The 21585-nt window shown below is 31.9% G+C and overlaps 2 protein-coding genes and 1 non-coding gene across 3 annotated transcripts; 1 reads left to right on the forward strand and 2 right to left on the reverse strand.

Moving 5' to 3' along the window:
- On the forward strand, positions 1 to 1226 carry LOC105952168 (uncharacterized). Its single transcript, XR_016033608.1, has one exon. It is a non-coding gene; the product is annotated as an uncharacterized LOC105952168 (transcript).
- A 7750-nt stretch (positions 1227 to 8976) lies between these two features.
- Positions 8977 to 13454, reverse strand: LOC105952224 (1-deoxy-D-xylulose 5-phosphate reductoisomerase, chloroplastic). Its single transcript, XM_088823472.1, has 13 exons — positions 13285 to 13454; positions 13040 to 13157; positions 12626 to 12807; positions 12449 to 12535; positions 11554 to 11742; positions 11312 to 11461; positions 10713 to 10780; positions 10471 to 10582; positions 10269 to 10373; positions 10030 to 10151; positions 9695 to 9841; positions 9161 to 9341; positions 8977 to 9122 (listed from the first exon to the last, which is right to left on the reverse strand). Exons 1-12 carry the CDS (start codon positions 13327 to 13329, stop codon positions 9173 to 9175), a joined length of 1494 nt encoding a protein of 497 aa, XP_088679598.1. The 5' UTR covers positions 13330 to 13454; the 3' UTR covers positions 8977 to 9122; positions 9161 to 9172.
- Positions 13455 to 16439: 2985 nt separating this feature from the next.
- On the reverse strand, positions 16440 to 20886 carry LOC105952225 (1-deoxy-D-xylulose 5-phosphate reductoisomerase, chloroplastic). Its single transcript, XM_012975756.2, has 11 exons — positions 20724 to 20886; positions 19676 to 19854; positions 19468 to 19554; positions 18416 to 18604; positions 18175 to 18324; positions 18016 to 18083; positions 17667 to 17781; positions 17384 to 17488; positions 17159 to 17280; positions 16835 to 16981; positions 16440 to 16729 (listed from the first exon to the last, which is right to left on the reverse strand). The coding sequence occupies exons 1-11, from the start codon at positions 20818 to 20820 to the stop codon at positions 16579 to 16581; spliced, it is 1410 nt and encodes a 469-aa protein (XP_012831210.2). The 5' UTR covers positions 20821 to 20886; the 3' UTR covers positions 16440 to 16578.
- Between the last annotated feature and the right edge of the window lie 699 nt (positions 20887 to 21585).

Consider the following 21585-nt stretch of genomic DNA (forward strand, 5'->3'; position numbering starts at 1 on the left):
CACTTTCGGCCCTTCCAACTAACTTTCTTCATCACACCCAAACTTCTAAATCTTCCATCAACATTTTCCACTCTTCTCTCTCTCCTCTCTCTTCCCCAAAATTAAACATCTGAATAATTGAGATTCTAGAGAGAGAATTTCGAAACAGCTGGATAATTGAGATTCTAGAGAGAGAAAATTTCAAACTGGTTTTTCCTCCGCCGGAGAAGAAGATGATGCAGGCGAGTTCGGTAATCTCGCTCTCGCCCAGCTTCAACAGCTATTCCAACACCGAAATCGCCGCAATCGCGGCGCGTGTAGTCGACGAATTCGCTTCCGAGGAATTCTACGACGAGTTCTACTTCGATAGGGGAGGAGAGATTCCATCCGCCGGAGAAGATGAAAATTCAGATTCCGTCGAACACGAAGAATTCGAATTCGCTTTCGCGACGACCGGAGATTCCGATTTATCCGCTTCCCCTGTTTCCGCCGACGAGATCTTCCACAACGGTCAGATCCGACCCGCTTACCCTGTTTTTAACCGGAATTTGCTCCTGGAATTTCAAAACGGTAGCGAAAAGGTAAACGGAGTCCCTGATTCGGGCCCGGAGAAAGGCCCGACGATTCGGCTTCCGTTGAGGAAGCTGTTTATCGCGGAGAGAGAATCGACGATGACGACTACGAGCTCTTCGTCGTCGGAGGTGGATGATCTGGACGGCGTTCCGGCGGAGACGTACTGCGTGTGGCGGCCGAAGGAGGCGGTGGCGGCGGAGGAGCTGCGCAAAAAGAGCAGCTCCACCGGCTCTAATTCGAAGAGATGGAAATTCAAAGACCTGCTGTATAGGAGCCACAGCGACGGGATTAAGGACAGTTTCGTCTTTTTAAGTCCGAGCAGCAGTGGAAGGAAAAAGGAGAACGGAGAAATAGGTGGGAAAGTGAAACCGCCGGCGGCGGCGGCGCCTCCGTCTCCGCCGTTGTACAGCCAGGATGTAGTTGTGAAGCGGCGGTCGTACTTGCCGTATAAACAGGATTTAGTGGGCTTTTTCTCTCTAACGTAAATGTCGATGGATTCAGTAAAAATTTGCAGCCATTTTGAAAATTTATTATTTTTTGTTTTATTTAGTGAGGTTTTGTGTGGTAATGTATATGAAATTGTTTTTATAATTTATTGTAAAATTAGTATTTGTATTTTAAATTTAGGGGCAATTTGCTATAATACCTTTCAACTCTAATTTTCTTTCATTTAAGGGCAGTTGTATTTTCGTATACAGTAGAACATTGATAAATTAATACCCGATAAATTAATAACCTCGCTTAAATAATATTTTTTTCCGGTCCCGACTCGGGGGTAACGTGTTTAATTAATAATTCGCAAAATGTATAAGATAATACACATTCGAAAATTTTAAGAAGCCCCATATAATATATACATTAATAATGCATAAAAATATTTTTTAAATTACATGGTACAGTACATATTTTATAGATCTATGAAAGCTTAATACAATATAATTTAATTCTCGTTTCTTTCTTGTTGAAGTTTACATTACCATCAATCTCGTCCCTTACTTTTCTTAACATGGTTAGAACTTTCGATATAGTTTTCTCATAACTCAACATAAATCGTTGTATACCATTGCTGCTTTAAGAGCTTCCGTTCGTTCAACGGGCTCTATAGTGCATTGAACGAATGGTACAATGAATAATATACACAATTTGTTTTAAAAATAAATGTATTTATTGAAAATAATAATAAAAGTAATTTCATAAATGAATAAGTTATTATTAATGTATAAATTAATAATTATTAATTTATCGATAAGTTAATATTTTGCTAAATTAATGAAATTTTGATAGTCCCAACTGTATTAATTTATAGAGGTTTAATTGTATATACATTTTAGAACAAAAATAAATAACTTATTGTAAAAAAAACTCATTATTAAAACCCTTGAAATAAGTGAGATTGTACCCAAAACTAATCATTTGTTTAAGGGTAAATCAGGGCTATCCTCACGAGGTAATATTAAATTGCGAAAACATTCATTATGTTTGGATAATTACAACTACACCCGTTAACTTGTAATCTTCTTATATGTCCACTATTATGGTGTTAAATTCAATATAACGTTCTAGATTTCGTGGAATGTTCTCTAGTTTGTACTTATTTTGTGCAAAAATGTAGGTTCTGATGCACCACAATCTAATATTTAGAAGTTAAGAGACACATCTTATAATCATCTAATCTCAAAATATGGAGCTCGATTGGGTAAAACATGTACAAATTGAAGAATATTCACATAATCTAGAACATCCCACTAAATTTGACATCACAGGGGCAGACGTGTAAAAAGATTCATAGTTGAGATGGATGGTTGTAATTACCCAAATTTATTAAAGATGAAAATTAATTGTTTAACTAAGTATATGGGTAAAAAAAAAAAAAAAAAAGCTTGATAATCCTATTAGTTCATTATTTGTCAAAATTCTAAATCAAATGTATATTTCATTTTTTACAAATTATTTTATTAAATGGGCTCCAACAAGTTCAACTATAGTTTTATTTTAGTTTATTTATTGTCATAGAAAAAATCTTTGTGTGAACTGTGAAAAGGAATGTTCGAATTTGTAAGACCAAGAACAGTTTGAACAGTGACAAAGTCAACACCAATTTGTATTTATTATATTTGTTTATTCATCTAACCGTCCCCATTAGTTATTTCCTACTTTTGAACCTTTGACAAAGTATGTATTTAACACTTTAATTTACATTATTTCATAAAAATTAAATAAAATAGTTAATGGTGTTATGTATCTCATCGATGTACATCGGTGGGGAAGCTAGAATTTTATATTCATAAGAGCCAAAAATAAAGTTATAAATTAAAACGTTAGAATAGTGAAATGTTAACAAATACTTCTTTTGTTCCTAATTAATTATTGTCGTTTTTCAGCTTAGCACAAGTATTAAGAATGTCAATAAACATGTCTTGATTTGAGGAAAAATACATTAAAAAAGACTAAAATAACCTTAATTTAAGAGAGAGTTAATACTTAGAGTTGAATTAATAAGGATAAAACATGAAACAACGAATTTAGTGCACCATTAAAAATCTAAAATAACAGATACTCCCGTTGTTCCATAATAACTGTCTCTTTTTAAAATTATTTTTGTTCCATATTATCTGTCACTTTACATTTCCAATACTGCATTAATTGTGTAATTATCAATTTTACCCTTATTAACTATCTCCAACACTCTCTCACATTAATTATTAGCAAGGTCATTTTAGTATAAGAACATATATTTTTCTAAAATTAAGCAACATTTATTGAGATTCTTAGTCCTTGTGCACAAGCTAAAAACGACAATTATAGAGGAACGGAGGGAGTAATATGGAACAACAATATTTTTAAAAAGAGATAGCTATTATAGAACAATGATAGAAAACATTATAATAATTAAATGTTAACAAATACCTATCTATATTACTAAAATTTATGACAAAATATTCGATTAACATGGATTTCTTAATTAAACTTTCCTCTTATATGGTGAATTTTTACCGTTGATCTACACACACCAATGTAGATGTGTGTGTGTGTGTGTGTGTGTGTGTGTTGTGAGCTTCTGAATGGTAAAGATCTACCCGATGTAGCATAATATAAACCCTGTTATAGGCATTGAAGAAGTTGCAAAATATTGCTTTCACGCTATTTAATTAACAACTTTCTTTGATATTACAGTCGGTGAAGTACATCGGGTGATTATTAACAATTGATCTGCACATAATCACACACACACCTTGTGTTTATGTACTTAGTGAGAAGTTATTAATCATCAATTGTATTTCATCGGGTGTAGCATCTTAATACCACAGTCAGACTAATCTCAAATATTGTTCATGTATTAAAAGTCTTGTCATTACCAAAAAGGTTAACAAAAAAGTTGAGGGTACAATTGAATAATTAGCTACAAATTAATTGCTTTTCCGCGCTTATTTCTTGTGTTTTCCAACGATTTAATATTAAAATAAACAAAGCAAACAATTTAATTAATTAATTTATTTATTAGGAAACCACTATTATGATCACTTTATCAAGAAAACAAGTTCATTTTCTAATTACAAAGTCAAAAAAGATTTGGATTAGGGACAGGATTATTTGAACTACCCCCACCTGGACCAAATTAAATTATTCAAAACGTAGATTTCTTGCTCAAGTTAAAATGGTTGTCCTTTTCAATTTAAATATCATTTATTTATTTTTCTCAATTTGAATTATGATTTGCCCATTATTGATATATATGTGTGTCAAATCAGGTGAGCTTAGGGTACATTCTGTAATGGCTATTTAATCTTTGTAGGGCACTTAGAAAGCAAAACGATTGTTTTTGTAGGGCACTTCCAAAGCAAAATGTTTGTTACTAATTTTTATTTATTTTTAATTAACAAGAAACTCATTACTCGAGGTGCTCTCGTGCAATAACTTGTAAACGGTTCAGTAGAAATTTATTTTATTTCTTCGATATGATTTTAGTTGTCGAAATTAATTTTAAAAAAAATTATTTTTTGGAAATTACATTTATTATATCAATATTTTGTATGAAGTGTCGAAAATGGCCCACGAATGTTATATATTTCATTTTTTGTTCAATAAATTGTAAATACAACGTAAAATAATGGATTTTTTTTTCTTTTTAAAATAATAATGTTTTAAAGAAACTCCAAAAAAACCCATATGTTATATGATTTTAGGATAAACAACATTTGCTCCCTCTGTGGTTTGAACTTTGTACGTATGACCCATTGTACTTTTAATATAGCACATGACCCCCTTGTATTTTAGTATAAATAAATAACTCCCTTGTATTTTAATAGAAACATATGACCTCCTTGTACTTTCAAAAGTTTCAACTTACTAATGAACATGATTTTTTACCAAATGAAATATAATAGGGGGATTATGCGCTTATATTAAAAGTACAAGGGGTCATTTACACAAAATTCAAACTACAAGGAGATTATGTGCTTATATTGAAAGTACAAGGGGATCATGTGCACAAAGCTCAAACCACAGCGGGGTTAAGTACTATTTACCCATAATTTTATTGTTGGTCAAAGATTTTTAAAATTACTTCAATTAAAATTTATCAATTTATTTTAAATAAACCCAACCACACTACTTTATTCTGTGTACCATTAATCAAAATTATTGAATATTATATAAAAATATTAATATATTTAGATTTATGTTATATTAAAAATATAAAAGTTCTCGTTTATTATTTTCATTTAGGGCCTCCCGAACCCTAGGATCGGCCATGGACAACAATCTAATACTCCCTCTGTTCCACAATAACTGTCTCTTTTTAAAAATATTTTTGTTCCATATTATCTGTCACTTTAGATTTCCAATACTGCATTAAATGCATTTTTCCTGTTTTAACCTTATTAATGAAACTCTATTCATTAATTTTCTCTGATAAATCATTTAATAATAAAGGTTGTTTTAGTCATTTTTATATGATTTTTCTAAAATCAAGATATATTTATTGAGTTTCTTAATCTTTGTGAAAAGTGACAATTATTTAGGAACGGAGGGAGTACTATTTCAATGCACAAACTTTCTAACTTACAAAATCAAGTAATCAACCATTGCTTAATACAATTAACATAATTCTGCTTTATTAAATACATATAACATAAAATAAAATAAGAAAAGTAAGTTAAAAGGATAAATAAATGAAAAAAAAAAAGAAAAAACTAATTATTAGGAAGAAATTAAATGTCAATCCCACTGTGCTTTTGGGTCTTGGTCTTTGGTCCTCAATCCCACTGCAAAAGCTTTGGGGCACACCTCGTAATATGGGAAAAGTAGAAGATTCATTTGTCACTCTTTTTCTTCACTATCAGTGATGTTAAAATTTGCAAAATGGTCCCTATACTTTGAGAAAATTTAGATTGGCCCCATTAGAAAATAGGTGAATTACAACTACCACTGAAGTAAGGTTTATTTACGAAAAAATCCCTCATTTTTTTCTAACTATATCCAACCCTCTGAATTTTATAGATTTCTTACATTAACACATTTTTGTAAAAAGGGGGTTGGATGTAAGAAATTGACAAATACAGGGGGCTAGATGTAATTTTTCAAAAATAAGAGTTTTTCTTTTTTTGTGTATTTACACTTTATTTCAAGGAGGTGGTCATAATTTGGCTTAATTCCACTTTGCACCCTTGAAATATACCATTTTGGCACTTTGCACCCTCGAAAAATAATAATAGCACTTTGCACCCTCAAAACACAATAAATCATTCACAATGCACCCTCAATTGAATAATAAAGGCAATTTTATTTTTCATTGGTGTTTTTCTTTTTGGGGTACAAAAAAAAAATTGTTGTTTTCTTGAACCTCAAACCTAATTTCGAGCGGACAAAGTGCGAAAAAATAAAAATTACACCGGATTATTTAAAAAAAACTACATTATCTTACAAAAGAAAAATAAAAAAAAATAATCTTTTATCACTAAATTATTCGATTGTGGATCTTTTATGTCACTGTTTGTAAAATATTAGGTGAAAATATTTGGAAGAAAAAATAATTTTCAGATAACTTGATAACGTAATAGCTGAATGATTTTTTTTCGTAAAATATTTTATTTTGATAAAACAATATAATTTTTAAATATGTTGATAGAATGTATTTTTATTTTTGAACTTTATAGTTTCAAAATGATTGATGAATAAAAAAAATATTTGACATTTGGCATCCTAAAAAAATATCACTACAAATATTAAATTTATATTTTTTAGCTTTAAAAAATTATTTGGGGTGCATTATGCATGATTTATTGTATTTCGAGGGTGCAAAGTGCTATTAATCTATTTCGAGGGTGCAAAGTGCCAAAATGGTATATTTCAAGGGTGCGAAGTGGAATTAAGCCTCATAATTTACCCTAGAAAATATATTTAGCATAAAAAAATAACAATAATATAGCATCACGACTTCATCATAGTGACAATTAAGAGAAGTTGCATATACTAATCCAATTATATGAAAATGTTGAATGTCGTTTCAATTTTACTTGTACTGTCTTGACTTTGAACGTGATTTTGACCCATTTCTAGTCTGATTTTGACAAAATTCAAAACACAAGAACCGTAGTTCTTTGAGTTCGTTTTCTAATCAAACTTGAATCAGTTAAATTGGACGTTGTGGGACAAAGTCATGCATGAATGAATCACATTTTTGAATTTTAGATGACTTAAAACATCACAGTTCTGGGCAATAATGCCCATCGATTCATATACATTCATCCGACATTCAATCTCGATGATTCAAGTTGAATTAGAAAGCTAATACAAAGAACTACAAGCAAAATATTAAATTATCGAACTAATAATTTAATACATTTTCGCCGAATTGGGACCGAAAAAATTTATTATTTAATAACATTTATTAATTTATCGAGATTCTACTGTATCATTCCATAAACCTCCTCTATTGAGCCACACACAATTCTATAAAGTGAAAAGGTGCATATAATTGTAGTGCATTTCAGGAGCAATAGCATGTGAAATTTAGATAATTTTTCACTTACATGTTTTTATTTTTCCTTATTTATATATATTTTATTTTATTTTATTTTATATATTTATTTGCTTCTTTTGTAGTCTGCAAAAAGAGAGTATAAGTTCCACATATATATGCCCATATCTCTTGAAAGCATAACCAAATCCCAACGAGGGGACCTCACCTTACTTGATGTTATATTCCCTTTGTGTACCAAAATTATAATTTATATCGTTTTATTCCAATTTTATATGAAAATTAAATTAGTTTTATTTTTCATTTTTTATTTTCGAGTTCTTTTTTTCCTTGAGGTAAATGAATAGCAATAATTTGTGTTAAGAATTACTTGTGTTATGATGGCATTCTTGAAAATTGCTCACAAATTTAGGATCTATACAATTTTTTTTCTCCTTTCAACTAAAGTTATTTGTTTAAAAGTAGATGTTAAACAATTTATCAAATATTAAATTTTACATTAAATTATTTATTTAATTATGGTTCATAATTTTTTGTTTTCGCCTTTCTTGATAAGTGAAGCCTTAATTCTCACTCCATAATTTGGTTTCATGCCATTTTCCTAGGATGATTCAAGATTACAATTATGAGGTAAGATGAACAATCACTCTCCTCAATAAATATTTTAACTAATACTGAAAAATTCAACGAACAGTAGGCTAAGCATATCTGACAAGCTGGATCTGACGACCGTTAATAAGGATTTGAACCTGAGTCAATAAATATGAAAGCCCAAATCGGCCCATTTAGCTTCGATGGGCTCCTTAATGGGCCCAAATTTGATCCTTTCTACAAGCCCATATGTTGTATTAAGGCACTTAAATTAGGTAAATTACAACCGATCTCCCAAAGTAAGATATGTTTACGAACAAACCCCTAACGTTTTCATAATTACATCCACACCTGTAATTTGTAGATTTTCTAAATTAACGCCCTCTTATAGGGGAGTGGATATCAGAAATTTACAAACTCCATGGGGCTGGATGTAGTTTCCCAAAAAGAATGGATTTTTTTATAATTACAATTTACATCACGGAGGTGGTTGTAGTTTACCCCAGTCACAAGGATTGACTCCGTTTGGTAAAGTAGAAGAACATGATGTTGAACTCGAGTTTGATTTGTCTTGCTAATACTTTTTAGGCCGAACTCAACTTAGATGGCTGGTCCAATACGATTTAATTGCGGACTCTTGTACGAGACCAATATTTACCAGTCAAGTATATGGAAATTTTCTATTCATTGGAGGGAATTGATAAACTTCATTCAGTTTTTGCGAAAATTCAATCCCACTCCGACTTTGGAAGTAAAATCGAATTTCCTCAACTAATTTCGGAGTGAGTTTCGATTTCACTCCCAATTTGGGAATGAGATCGAATTTTCCACTCCCAAATTGGGGGTGAAAGTTTAATCAAGCAATTAATATATATAAAAAAAATCTAGTAAAGTGACATCAAATTATTCATTTGCTCAACATTTTGTGGTTTTTCACTTGGAAAAAGAACAATGTGATTTTTTTTTCAACTGTTTTGATGATGAACAATTACAAATGTTCCTATGCCCTCTAGCTGAATATATTCATCAGCCACGTACATTTATCTCCGCTCATACAAGAGCCGGACTTAAACCGGCCAATGGCTGCAAACTGGCGGCATAATCGCGGGCCCACAAGTCGTAGTGTACAATTTCCTCCAGCGAAGGTGATGTCACCAATTCTGCCCGATGCTTATCGCATGTTAGCTCCACAACCTTAAATATGTCCAGGTAACTTATTCTGCAACAACGAAAAAGAAACAAAAAAAAAAAAAAAATCATCACTCGTAAAAGTATCATATGGTATGGTATCACAAGATCTAAAAAGTTCGACAATACTGCACTACTCGAAAAATATCAAATCTCTATATTAAAATAGTAGATTTTTCGAAATTGATGGGGGGTTATAGCCCCCAAATATGTTGCCTCCGCCCACTGTCTCTAGAACTTATAAGAGTAGGTGTACGTATTTTCATATCATCTTATTTTTTGTCAAGAATTACAAAAAAATAATAAACTCATTGGAATTGACAATTTTAAACATAATAATTGAAACACAATTAAGTACGAAAAAATAAAAATAAAAATGCTTACTTCTCATCGATAAACAGTTCAACGGCTTTCTCGTTAGCTGCACTAAGTACCCCAGTCATAGTCCCACCAGCTCGGCCAGCAGCATAAGCTAGATCCATCGACGGATATTTCACATTGTCGGGACTCTTGAAAGTAAGAGATCCAAGCCTAAACCATAAAAAATTTAAAAATTTAAAAATTAAAAAATTAAAAAAATCGGTACTAAATTATACTGAACAGTCTAGAAATTCAATTTTCAACAGATTAATTAAAATTCAGATCGACCACTAAAATTCGAAGGCATCTCGGCTGTTTAATATGTTTATATAAGGGGAAAGGGTAAATGTGTAAATTACTTGCAAAGATCGAGGCGGGGCCAAGTGATCTCGGAACAGTAAATTCTGTCCGGCCACGATAAAGTGTACAGAATAGGTATACGCATATCGGGCCATCCCAATTGTGCTAGCACCGATGAATCCTATAAAACAAAGATACGAAGAAAATGCAACTTAAAAAAAAAAAAAAAAAAGGCAGCTTACTCGTAAGTACGAGGTATTTGGATTAATAATAATAATAATAAAATAGATTTATTCACCTGTGTCTCGATCATTGAATGTATGATAGATTGAGGATGAATAACGATATCGATATCATCATATTCAGCTCCAAACAGATAGTGGGCTTCTATAACTTCTAAACCCTGTAAACACGAAATATATTACGTAATAGTTAATATAAATAAATAAATCAAGTATTATTAATAGTTCATAATGCAATAAACCCTTAATTGAGCTTACCTTGTTGAAGAGTGTGGCAGAGTCGACTGTGATCTTTTTCCCCATATTCCAGTTCGGATGCTTTAAAGCATCGGCTACTTTTACGTCTTTTAGTTTTTCAACCGGCAAATCCCTATCATTTGCAGAATTTTCCGGTTACAACAATCTAATTAATCACAAATCATAAAAATTAAAACAAAACGAAAGATAATGACGAAATTCTAATGCAAACTTCTTTTATAAATAATTAAAAATCAGCGCACCTGAAAGCACCTCCCGATGCAGTCAAAATGATGCGCCTAAGGGCACCTTCTGGAAGGCCTTGTATGCACTGAAAAAGAACGAAAAGAAATGAAATATATGCTAAATAAACATCACGAAATTTATTTTTGAAATGGGAATGTTAAATGTCGTTTCTATTTTACTAATACCGTTTCGACTTCGAATGTGATTTTGACCATTTTCTAGTCTGATTTTGGCAAAACTCAAAAATGTAGTAAAGTGCAGTACTTTGAGTTAGCTTTCGAATCCAACTTGAATAAGCTAGATTGGACGTCGGGCGACAAAGTTATGCATGAACAAGATGTGGGCACTGTTCATCGATTCATAAATCTTTCTCACCCGACATCCGATCTTGGTGATTCGAGTTGGTTTAGAAACATAATTCAAAGAATTACAAATTTATGTGTTTTGAGTTTTGCCAAATTCAGACTCAAATATCGTTAAAAAAACACGTTTGGAAAACGAAACGGTAGTATTAAAAGTGAATTGGCATATATCACATCCCTGAACTTCCCTGAACTAAAATGTTAAACGTCGTTTCAATTTTACTAATACCCGTTTTGATTTCAAATACATATACCTGAAATATAGCAGAGTGTTCGGAATCTGCCGGAAGAATCTTGACATTATGCTTTTTCGCGAGAGGGAGGACAAAAGGCCCTCCAGCAATTAGTGTCTCTTTGTTGGCCAAAGCAATGTCTTTCCCAGCTTCTATGGCAGCCACTGTAGGCTATTATATCGAAAAAAAACGATCATTTTTCCATCGGAATTAATTTATTTTATTTTATTTTCTACGAAAAAAATAATTGAATTTTATTTTACCTTTAAACCGGCACAACCAACAATGCCAGTGACAGTAGTAACAGCATCTGGATGACGAGCAACCTCGATTATTCCCTGCTCGCCTGGAATTATTTCCGGCATGTTTTCCACACCAGCTAAAGCCTCTCTCAACTCGTTCACTAACGACTCGTCTTTAATAGAAACTAACTGCGGTTTAAATCTCTTCACCTGTGTTTTCGAGGTATTAATTAGTGAATTAATCTTGGAATTATATCCATAATCACTAAGATTTACGTATTCTATTATCCACAAGCTAATGAATAAGTAAATGACATAATTATCAAAAAAAAGAATAAGTAAATGACATTCATTAACACCATCGTTTAATACTCCTTCCCTCCGTTTCAAATTAACGAGATTTTTTTTTTTCGTTTCATATTATCTATCACTTTAGAGTTCCAATGATGCATCAATTACATTTTTCTCAATTTTGTCCGCATGCTCGTAATTAATGGAGAGTGAATTACTAGATAGAGAAATAATAAGAAAGGGTATTTTCGTCCATTAAGTACATTTTTTTTTCTAAAATCAAAAGTATTTATTAGTTTTCCTTAATACTTGTGCCGGAATCTTAAACGACAGATAATATGAAACGGAGGGAGTATAGCATACTTGATCCATTTTCAATAATATGACTTCTATATAATAAAAATGAAATATCCTTACCGTCGATTCTGTCTCCAATAATTAATCCCCTTATTTACGAGAATTTAATGCTCGAAAGATTTTTTTTTCGAATCATATGAGCAAAATTGGAAAACGAATAATTACTGCATCGCTGGAATTCTAATTCTAACGTGACAGATAATATGAAACTGACGGACTAATTCGAAAAATGAAATTAAAAAAACATTTAAAATTATCGATTAATCACCTGATCAGCAAGAAGAGTCACATTCGAACCAGCTGCAAGTGCGACGACTCTGAATTTATCCGGATTTTCGGCAACTATATCCAATGTCTGCCGATCACAAGAAATTTCATTTTTTTTAGGTCCTTAATTTAGCAATTTCACAAAATTAATTAAATAATATTAAATTAATTATCTCACCTGAGTTCCAATGGAGCCAGTAGATCCAACAATTGAAATAGGCTTAGGACCATCCCAAGTTTTTCGACCCGGCTCAATAACGGCTCGACCGGGCCAAGCCGGTGGAGGCGGCTGAGCCGCCGAGCAACGGAACCTTCTAGAACCAGTGCTTCCATTTTCCTTCTTCTTCAAAGAAAATACACCTGTACATATATAATCACATGAAATTAAATTCCACCCAAAAAAAAAAAGTCAAAATCACTGAAATTAGTCAACCAAACCCAATCACCTCAAATTGGAGACTGGAAAAATCACAAGGAATTTAATTAATAAATAAAAATAAAATCAACTACGCCTATCCCATCAATTCTTATCCAGAAAAACTTGCCACCTAATAAAAATAAAAATTGAAAATAAATAAATAAATATAAATACCTGGGAATTTGAGGAGATTAAGGTTGTAATTGGATTTGGAGGAATCCATGAACGAAAGGGTTTTTAATTCAGTTGGAGAGAGCATATTTAGAGCCATTTCAGATTTCACACAGCTCTTCTGCAGAGAGAGAGAGAGAGAGAGAGATATGAATTTAATGATGAAAAATAAATAAATAAAAATAAATAAAGCTTTTGTTTTTGTGTATAAATGAAGAAAGAAAGATAAATAAGGAAGAACAGTGTACTTTCGAGTTGGTCAAGGATGGCAAAATATATAGAGATACATACATACAGGTTAGTGACAGTTTTTAGAGAGAGAAAGTGTTACGGAGGAGAGAGAGAGAGAGAGTGTGGCACTAATACTGTAATACATGTCTCCCTTCTCTTGGGGGTGGTATTAAGTATTAATTGAAACATTACACCAACTTGCCCAACTCATATTTAACTATAATCTTTGCTGTATAATTTTTTTTTTTTAAATATAGATTTAAATAAATGAATAATATTTTTTAACCATGTGGTCTTGTAAGAAATCCAATACAATTTATATGTAACACATTTAATCAAATTATATTTTTTAAGGGTGTGAAAAAAACTAGTGCCGATTATACCATATTAAATGTTAATTATGCTGACTTGGGAGGTGTAATAAATTTATCGAAATTTAGTTAGGTCACAAACAGTATGAAATAACCATGCATTAATTACATTATAATTATGAAATCTAATACTCTCTCTGTTCCATAATATCTGTCTCTTTTGAGAATTTTTTTTGTTCCATATTATCTGTCACTTTACAATTCCAATGCTGCATTAATTGTTTATTTTTCAATTTTACCCTTTTTAACTCTATAGCATTCTTCCTGCATTAATTAATAAATAAGGGTATTTTTGTCCATCAATATCTATTTTCCTAAAATCAAGAAATATTTATTGAGATTCTTAAGATTTGTGAAAAGGTGAAAAACCACACCTATTTAGGAACGGAGGGAGTAGCGTTTATTGATTTAACACTCTTTTGAAAGAGTGCACTATAATGCTGGATTTGCGTCTTTTCTAACACCAATTAATTTTAGAATAAATAGTAGCGCCTGAGGTCCTGCAAAAACTCTCCATATTATTATTATTATTATTATTATTATTATTATTATTATTATTATTATTATTATTATTATGTGGAGGATGGATTTAAAAAATGGATTTATAAATAAGGGTAAGAAGACAAATGAAGTAAGAGACAGTTGAGGAATCAAGCACATCGCGTGGACTGCATGGAGGTATTCTTTATGATTCTATCCTTTTCTAATTATTTTAATTAACTAAATATAAGCCAATATGGGTACAGCTTAACTGGTCTCGGGATTGTAATTTGATGCCAGATCCTAGGGTCGATGATCGAGTAATAGCAGCCGTACTGTGAAAAATTCAACTCCAATAAAGGGTTGGTTCAGTGTGGCTTGTGGGCCTAGATCCGCTATCTAACGAGTCGTTGAGTCACAATGATTTACATTTTTCCATTAAAAATTTGTCGGGTCAGGGAGAGGAGTTATGGGTCGAGAAATTTCGCATTGTGATGCAATTAACTAAATATAAAATTCCACAAGTTGGAAAATAGGATGAATTCTTGGAATAGAAGGCTATATGATTCCTATTCCTTTCCAAATATTATTCTCTTGTGAAAAGTCCAATTTTCTTAAAAGAGTTCAATTTGTTTTATTATCTTCCATTTGGTGCTGGTTAGGCATATATTGCGCCGAATTTCGAATAAAATCTCATCATATAGGTATTAAAGTTCCTATAAAATATACTTGCTTAGGAACCCCATAATTTTTTTAAAATAATTAAGTAAAGGTAATTTAATTATTATACAATTAATCAACAAAAGAAATTATTATTTTCCAAAATATATAATGAGCGAAATAATTTTTAAAATTTTGTATAAAGTAATAGACATTTGAGAAATGTTAGGAGGTCATGTCACCCAACCTATGCTGGCTCCGCCACGCCACTAGTTAAACACAATTAAATGAAAATTCAATTGAATTCATATATATAAAACAATTGAATGGAAATTCAATTGAATTCAAGAATATTTTATATTTATAAGACATTTTAAACCTTAGTTTGCACCATTGGTTAAATAGTGAGGTTTTAGAGGATTGTTTTCTAAAAAGACAATAAATCACAAATATGATTTTTTTTAATCTAATAGCACGACGAAATTAACAATTGAGTAAACACAAGTGTGCTGAATGCAATAAAAAAGAATAAAAAAATGAATAGAAGACTTGGAAAATAGATATTCTTAGTCTTACTAAAAAGCTTATATAGTTATTTAGACTAATTTATTATGAAGATAAATTTTAATAATGGCCTAACAATCTTATTATATGGTTGAGCACTTGAGCCGGCACTGATTAGAAACCCCACTAAACATATATACTATTAAGTATTATCTTAGGATAGGAGTCATTTAAATTAATATATCATAATTAAAGATGGTTGAATTTTAGCCTTTTTGTGACTGTAAATTAATTAATCCTCTCAGATCTCGTTTGGTTCGGAAAATTATTCAAAATTAATTAAATAATGCGACCTTATTTGATATTGGGTATCCCAACAACTTGATGGGTCGACTCACAAATATTATATTATCTTATCTTTTATGCAAGTTTTTTACTAGATTTTCCAAGATCCAGTAATATAATTGGATTTTATTAAATTATTTAATTTTATCTTCACAACAAACAAGAAATCAAAGTTTAAATAATGAAGTATCTAAACATATTTCAGTGGAGTAACAGAAAACATGTATTTATAAGAGCGAATAAGTTGACTAATTGCACAATGGAAAAAAAAATGGTTACCCCATAAAGATGACATAGATTTATTTATTAATATATAGTTAAATTATGTAATGATTTATGATTATGTCATACAGTGGACCCACTTTTATTTTTCAAGAAAATTATTTTTATTTATACAAGAATTTTATTTGAAAGGAATATATTTTACTTTTATCATGTAATTGTCGTAATTACGGCCACCACATGAGGTAAGTTCAAATTACCAAATTAACTAATCAATGGTTAGAATAATTACGGCCAACCCCTGAGGTCAGTACAATTACGAAAAAATCCGTCATATTTGGATAATTACAACCACCTCCCTCAACTATGTATTGTCTTACACGTCCACCTTTACAATATCAAATTTATCTACTGAATGAGGAAGGTTTTCATACGACAATACACAGTTGAAGATGATGGTTTTAATTATCCAAACAGAAGATATTTTTTCGTAATTTGAACTTACCTCAAAGGTGACCGTAATTATTAGCAATTCATTTCATCCATAACAGTTGAGATAATTCACAAGTCATAAACATGTACATACTCCATTCAGCCAAAAAAAATGGTCGCCCAAAACCAACCACTCATTCAATCATTCAAAGTGAAGTAACAATCATTTTCATATGGTTTTTGCTTATTTTAATTATTCTAATTGAACATATTTCATCAGCTAGCTGAGCCGGACTTTTAAACCAGCTGAGGCTGCAAACTGGCGGCAAAATCGCGGGCCCACAAGTCGTAGTGTATAATTTCCTCGAGCGACGGTGATGTCACCAGTTCGGGCCGATGCTTATCGCATGTTAGCTCCACAACCTTAAATATGTCCAGGTAACTTATTCTGCAGCAAGTAAACATTCGTACGTTAAAATAAATTTAATTTTTTTTTTAATTACAAAAGATTATTAAACTCATCAAATCAAACTTAAGGAAGAAAAAGTCTTACTTCCCATCGATAAACAATTCGACGGCTTTCTCGTTAGCTGCACTAAGAACACCGGTCATGGTCCCACCAGCTCGTCCAGCAGCATAAGCTAGATCCATTGATGGATATTTCGCAGTGTCGGGATTCTTGAATGTGAGAGATCCAAGCCTAAAAATTAAAAAAACAAAAATAATCAAAAAAATAATTAATCAGAACTAGCTAAATTGTAACGAAGCGTCTAAAAATTGGGTTTTCAGCAGTTCAAATTATTCTTCAAATCAACGAGTAAAGACACGTCAGCTGTTAAAATGTTGATATGAGGGCAGGGGTAAATGAGTAAATTACTTGCAAAAATCGAGGCGGGGCCAAGTGATCTCGGAACAGTAAACTCTTTCGGGCCACGATAAGGTGTAAAGAATAGGTATACGCATATCGGGCCACCCCAACTGTGCTATTACAGATGAATCCTAGAAAGAAAAAAATACGAAATAAAAAAATATATAATAAAAGCAGCTTATGCAGCAGTATAAGTACGAGGTATTTGGATTAATAAACACTGAATTTATTTACCTGTGTCTCGATCATTGAATGTATGATAGATTGAGGATGAATAACGATCTCGATATCATCGTATTCAGCCCCAAACAGATAGTGGGCTTCTATAACTTCTAAACCCTGTAAAGACAAAATGAATTACTTTTATTTTATAATAATGCAATAAGCCCTTAATTGTATTAAAGCAAATTACGGCCAACCCCCTGAGGTAAGGCCAAATTACAAAAACCCCCCTCAACTATGTATTGTCTTACACGTCCACCCTTACGGTGTCAAATTTACCTACTAAGGAAGTTACCTTGTTGAAGAGTGTAGCAGAGTCTATTGTGACCTTTTTCCCCATATTATTCCAGATCGGGTGCTTTAAAGCTTCGGCTGCCGTCACGTCTTTTAGTTTCTCAACCGGCAAATCCCTATCATTTGGCAGCATTTGTCGGTTAAAACAGTCCAACTAATCGCAAATGAACTCGAGAGAAATTTATATGTAAACTCGAGATAATTTATCTAGGCGATGTAATTCTACGCGGGGAATCATTGTTTCTTTGTAAGCATCAAAGATCGAGACGAATTAGGAATATTAAGGGCAAAATTGGAAAACGAGTAACTAATACATCATTCTAAAGTGACAGACAAAACAACGGCCGCACCTGAAAGTACCTCCAGATGCGGTCAAAATGATGCGCCTCAGAGCACCTTCAGGCAAGCCTTGTATACACTGAAATATATTATAATTTTTTTTATTGTTTTTATAAATGACGAATTATTTGTTATGCGATTCGGATAAATTAAGACGTATATAAACATACTTGAAATATAGCAGAGTGTTCGGAATCTGCCGGAAGAATCTTGACATTATGCTTTTTGGCAAGAGGGAGGACGAAAGGCCCTCCAGCAATTAGTGTCTCTTTATTGGCCAACGCAATGTCTTTCCCAGCTTCTATGGCAGCCACTGTAGGCTATTTTATCGAAAAAAAACGATCATTTTTCTATCGGAATTAATTTATTCTATTTTATTTTCTACGACAAAAATAATTGAATTTATTTTACCTTTAAACCGGCACAACCAACAATGCCAGTGACAGTAGTAACGGAATCTGGATGACGAGCAACTTCGATTGTTCCCTGATCTCCAGTAATTATTTCGGGCATTTCTTCAATACCAGCTAAAGCCTCTCTCAGTTCATCGACTAACGACTCGTTTCTAATAGAAACTAATTTAGGTTTAAATCTCTTCACCTGCATTAATCACTACTAAGATTGAATATATTTTTTTACCACCATAGTTTAATTCAAATTAGCTCTAGTTTAAGGTGTCTTCAGCACAATTATCAAGAATACTAGGAAAAAAATTTGTATATAATATGACTGAAATATCGTTTACGATCAGTTCTCTCTCTCTGTTAATTACACCCCTTGGTAGGTGAGAATTTAGGAATTATAGAAGCAGAATTGGGAAAGAAAAAAAACAGGATAATTACTGCATAGGGGTGGAAATTGGAACGAAAATTCTGATTTCCACCGATTCCGAACCGAAATTTTCCGATTATTGGAACAATATTTTTCAATCCGAATTCCAAAATTCCTACTTCCGATTTTTCCGAAATTATTTGGATCGGAATTGGAATATATATATATGAGATTCTGATTAAAGTTCTGAAAATAATTCTAAAAATTCCGATTTTTTCTCTGAATATTACAATTAAAATACCAATATTATTCTGTATGTTATATTTAAGGTGAGCAAAAATTGGAAAATTCCGAATTCCGCCGATTCCGATCCGAAATTTTCTGATTATGGAACAAGATTTTTGGTTCTAATTTCCGAAATTCCGATTTCCGTTTTCTTTCCTTTTTTTTAAGGGAATTGGAACTAGTTTTTCACTTCCAAAAAAAATTGGGATTTTTCCGAAACGGCTAATTCCGATCCGATCGGTCCGATTTACACACCTATTACTGCATGACTAGAATTGTGAAGTTACAACTAATATAGAACAAAAGAAATTCCTCAACAACAAAAAATAATAATCTGAAACTTGATTGAGTTATTTTTAGAATTAAAAAAAAAAAAAAAAACAAAAAAAAAAAGATCAATTAATCACCTGATCAGCAAGAAGAGTAACGTTAGAACCAGCTGCAAGTGCGATAACATTGAACTTATCCGGATTTTCAGCAACTATGCCCAATGTCTGCCAATCACAATCCAAAACTAATTAAAATGCTAATAATACCCAAATTAATTCAGTTCTTAGGGTTTTTTGTTTTTATTTAGGGCAGAAATTCAGATTCAGAACTCAAATATTGTTTCACCTGAGTACCAATGGAGCCAGTCGATCCGATAATTGAAATAGGCTTTGGACTATCCCATTTTTTTCGGTCGGGCTCAGCCACGGCTCGACCGGGCCAAGCCGGAGGTGGCGCCGCCGCCGAGCAACGGACTTGCTTCGCCGGAGTGCTTCCATTTTCCTTCCTCTTCAAAGAAAATACACCTGGATATAATAATATTAACACATTTAATTATTTAAATAAATGAATATTTAATAACTCGGCATCTTAAGTAAGTTTATACTACGGGCCGGGCCAGCAGATTGGACCCATGGGCCATCAAACTTCTTAGGAATAATATTTTATTAATTTCGAATTCTGAAAGTTCCCACCATTTCTTTTGGTAGAATATAGAAGATTCCAATTTGCGATCCGATTTTAATTTTCGTAAATATTTTCGACGCTTTTTCTTTTTTCCCGAAAATTGCACTTAGGATATCAATATTATTCTGTAGTTTGTATTGTTGGTGACGAAAAAAATGGAATTTGTGAATTTTAACAATCTTGATTTAAAAAAAGGGTTTTGGAACAATTTGTTTCATTCAAATTTCTGATTTTCTGATTTAATTAGTCGAGCTGGAACTAATTTTCAAATTTCGAAAGAAATTGTTTTTTTTCCTTTCGAAAATGATAATCCTGATACGTTCGATTTTTACCCCTATATTTGTCTAGCAACGGGTATTGGAGATGAAGAAAATAAGCGGATTTAGGTTCAATTCGAAAATATGCGAATATTTATCTATACATATATCAAGAAAGCGTAAAAATAAAAATGAACGACGTCCATCCCATTAGGGGTGGAAATACAGACAGAATAAAAATATTCGAAACTGAAAAAATCGGAAATCGAATTTGAGAAATTGAAATGAAAAAACTCATTACAAATTGGAATTTTTCGTGTCTCATACAACAAACTTATTGCCTCATAATCCTCAAGAAACAACAACAACGACGGCAGCAACAACAACAATAACAATAATAATATCGAAATTATAGAATCTAAATAATAATAAATAAATAGACTAAAATGTACCTGGGAAGTTGAGAAGATTAAGGTTGTAATTGGATTTAGAGGAATCCAAGAAAGAAAGAGGCTTTATTTCAGTTGGAGAGAGCATTTTTAGAGCCATTTTACACAACTCAATGAGGTATTAACAAAAGGCTTTTTCTTCTTATTGTCTTTCATGCTTATTTCAAGAAACACAATATATATATATACATACAGAGAGAGAGAGAGAGAGAGAGAGAGAGAGAGAGAGAGAGAGAGAGAGAGAGAGAGAGAGAGAGAGAGAGAGAGAGAGAGAGAGAGAGAGAGAGAGAGAGTACGTGTCTTCTCTCACTTGGGGCTTATTAGTTGAAAATGACACCAACTTACACAACCCTCATTCAAATATAATCTTTAATTTCCTCTATATGTTTTTTTTTAGCAAAAAATACTTACCATAAAAAATAATATTAATTTCAGCTAAATAAATTATCTACATATGAGAATTCTAGAACAAGAAATTAAAAATCATGGACCTCTAATATATACACATATGAATCAAAAATATCATTAAATTAAATTGGAATTCTGAATGGCCAAGAATCAATCGACTTTGTGGGTTTACGAGATCCTACACCTAGTGAAAATACACCATGTGATTTTAAAACTGTAGAACTACATAAATAACTACCGAATAAGCACATATACACATGGGTGTGTGTGTGATTATGTGCAGATCAGTGGTGTAGAACTGCATGGTGTATTTCACCAGATGTAGGTTCTACGAAATCGAACTTTGTGTATCGATTTTTCTAATTTTTTTGAGTAAAATATTTTATGTTGTAGCATCCAAATCATGTAGGATTATATTAGGTAAGTCATGTAATAACAATATTTTTTTAGTATTATA

Source organism: Erythranthe guttata, chromosome 9 (genome assembly GCF_056151865.1).
Source record: "Erythranthe guttata isolate IM_541 chromosome 9, IM_541, whole genome shotgun sequence".
Taxonomy (NCBI): Eukaryota; Viridiplantae; Streptophyta; class Magnoliopsida; order Lamiales; family Phrymaceae; genus Erythranthe; species Erythranthe guttata.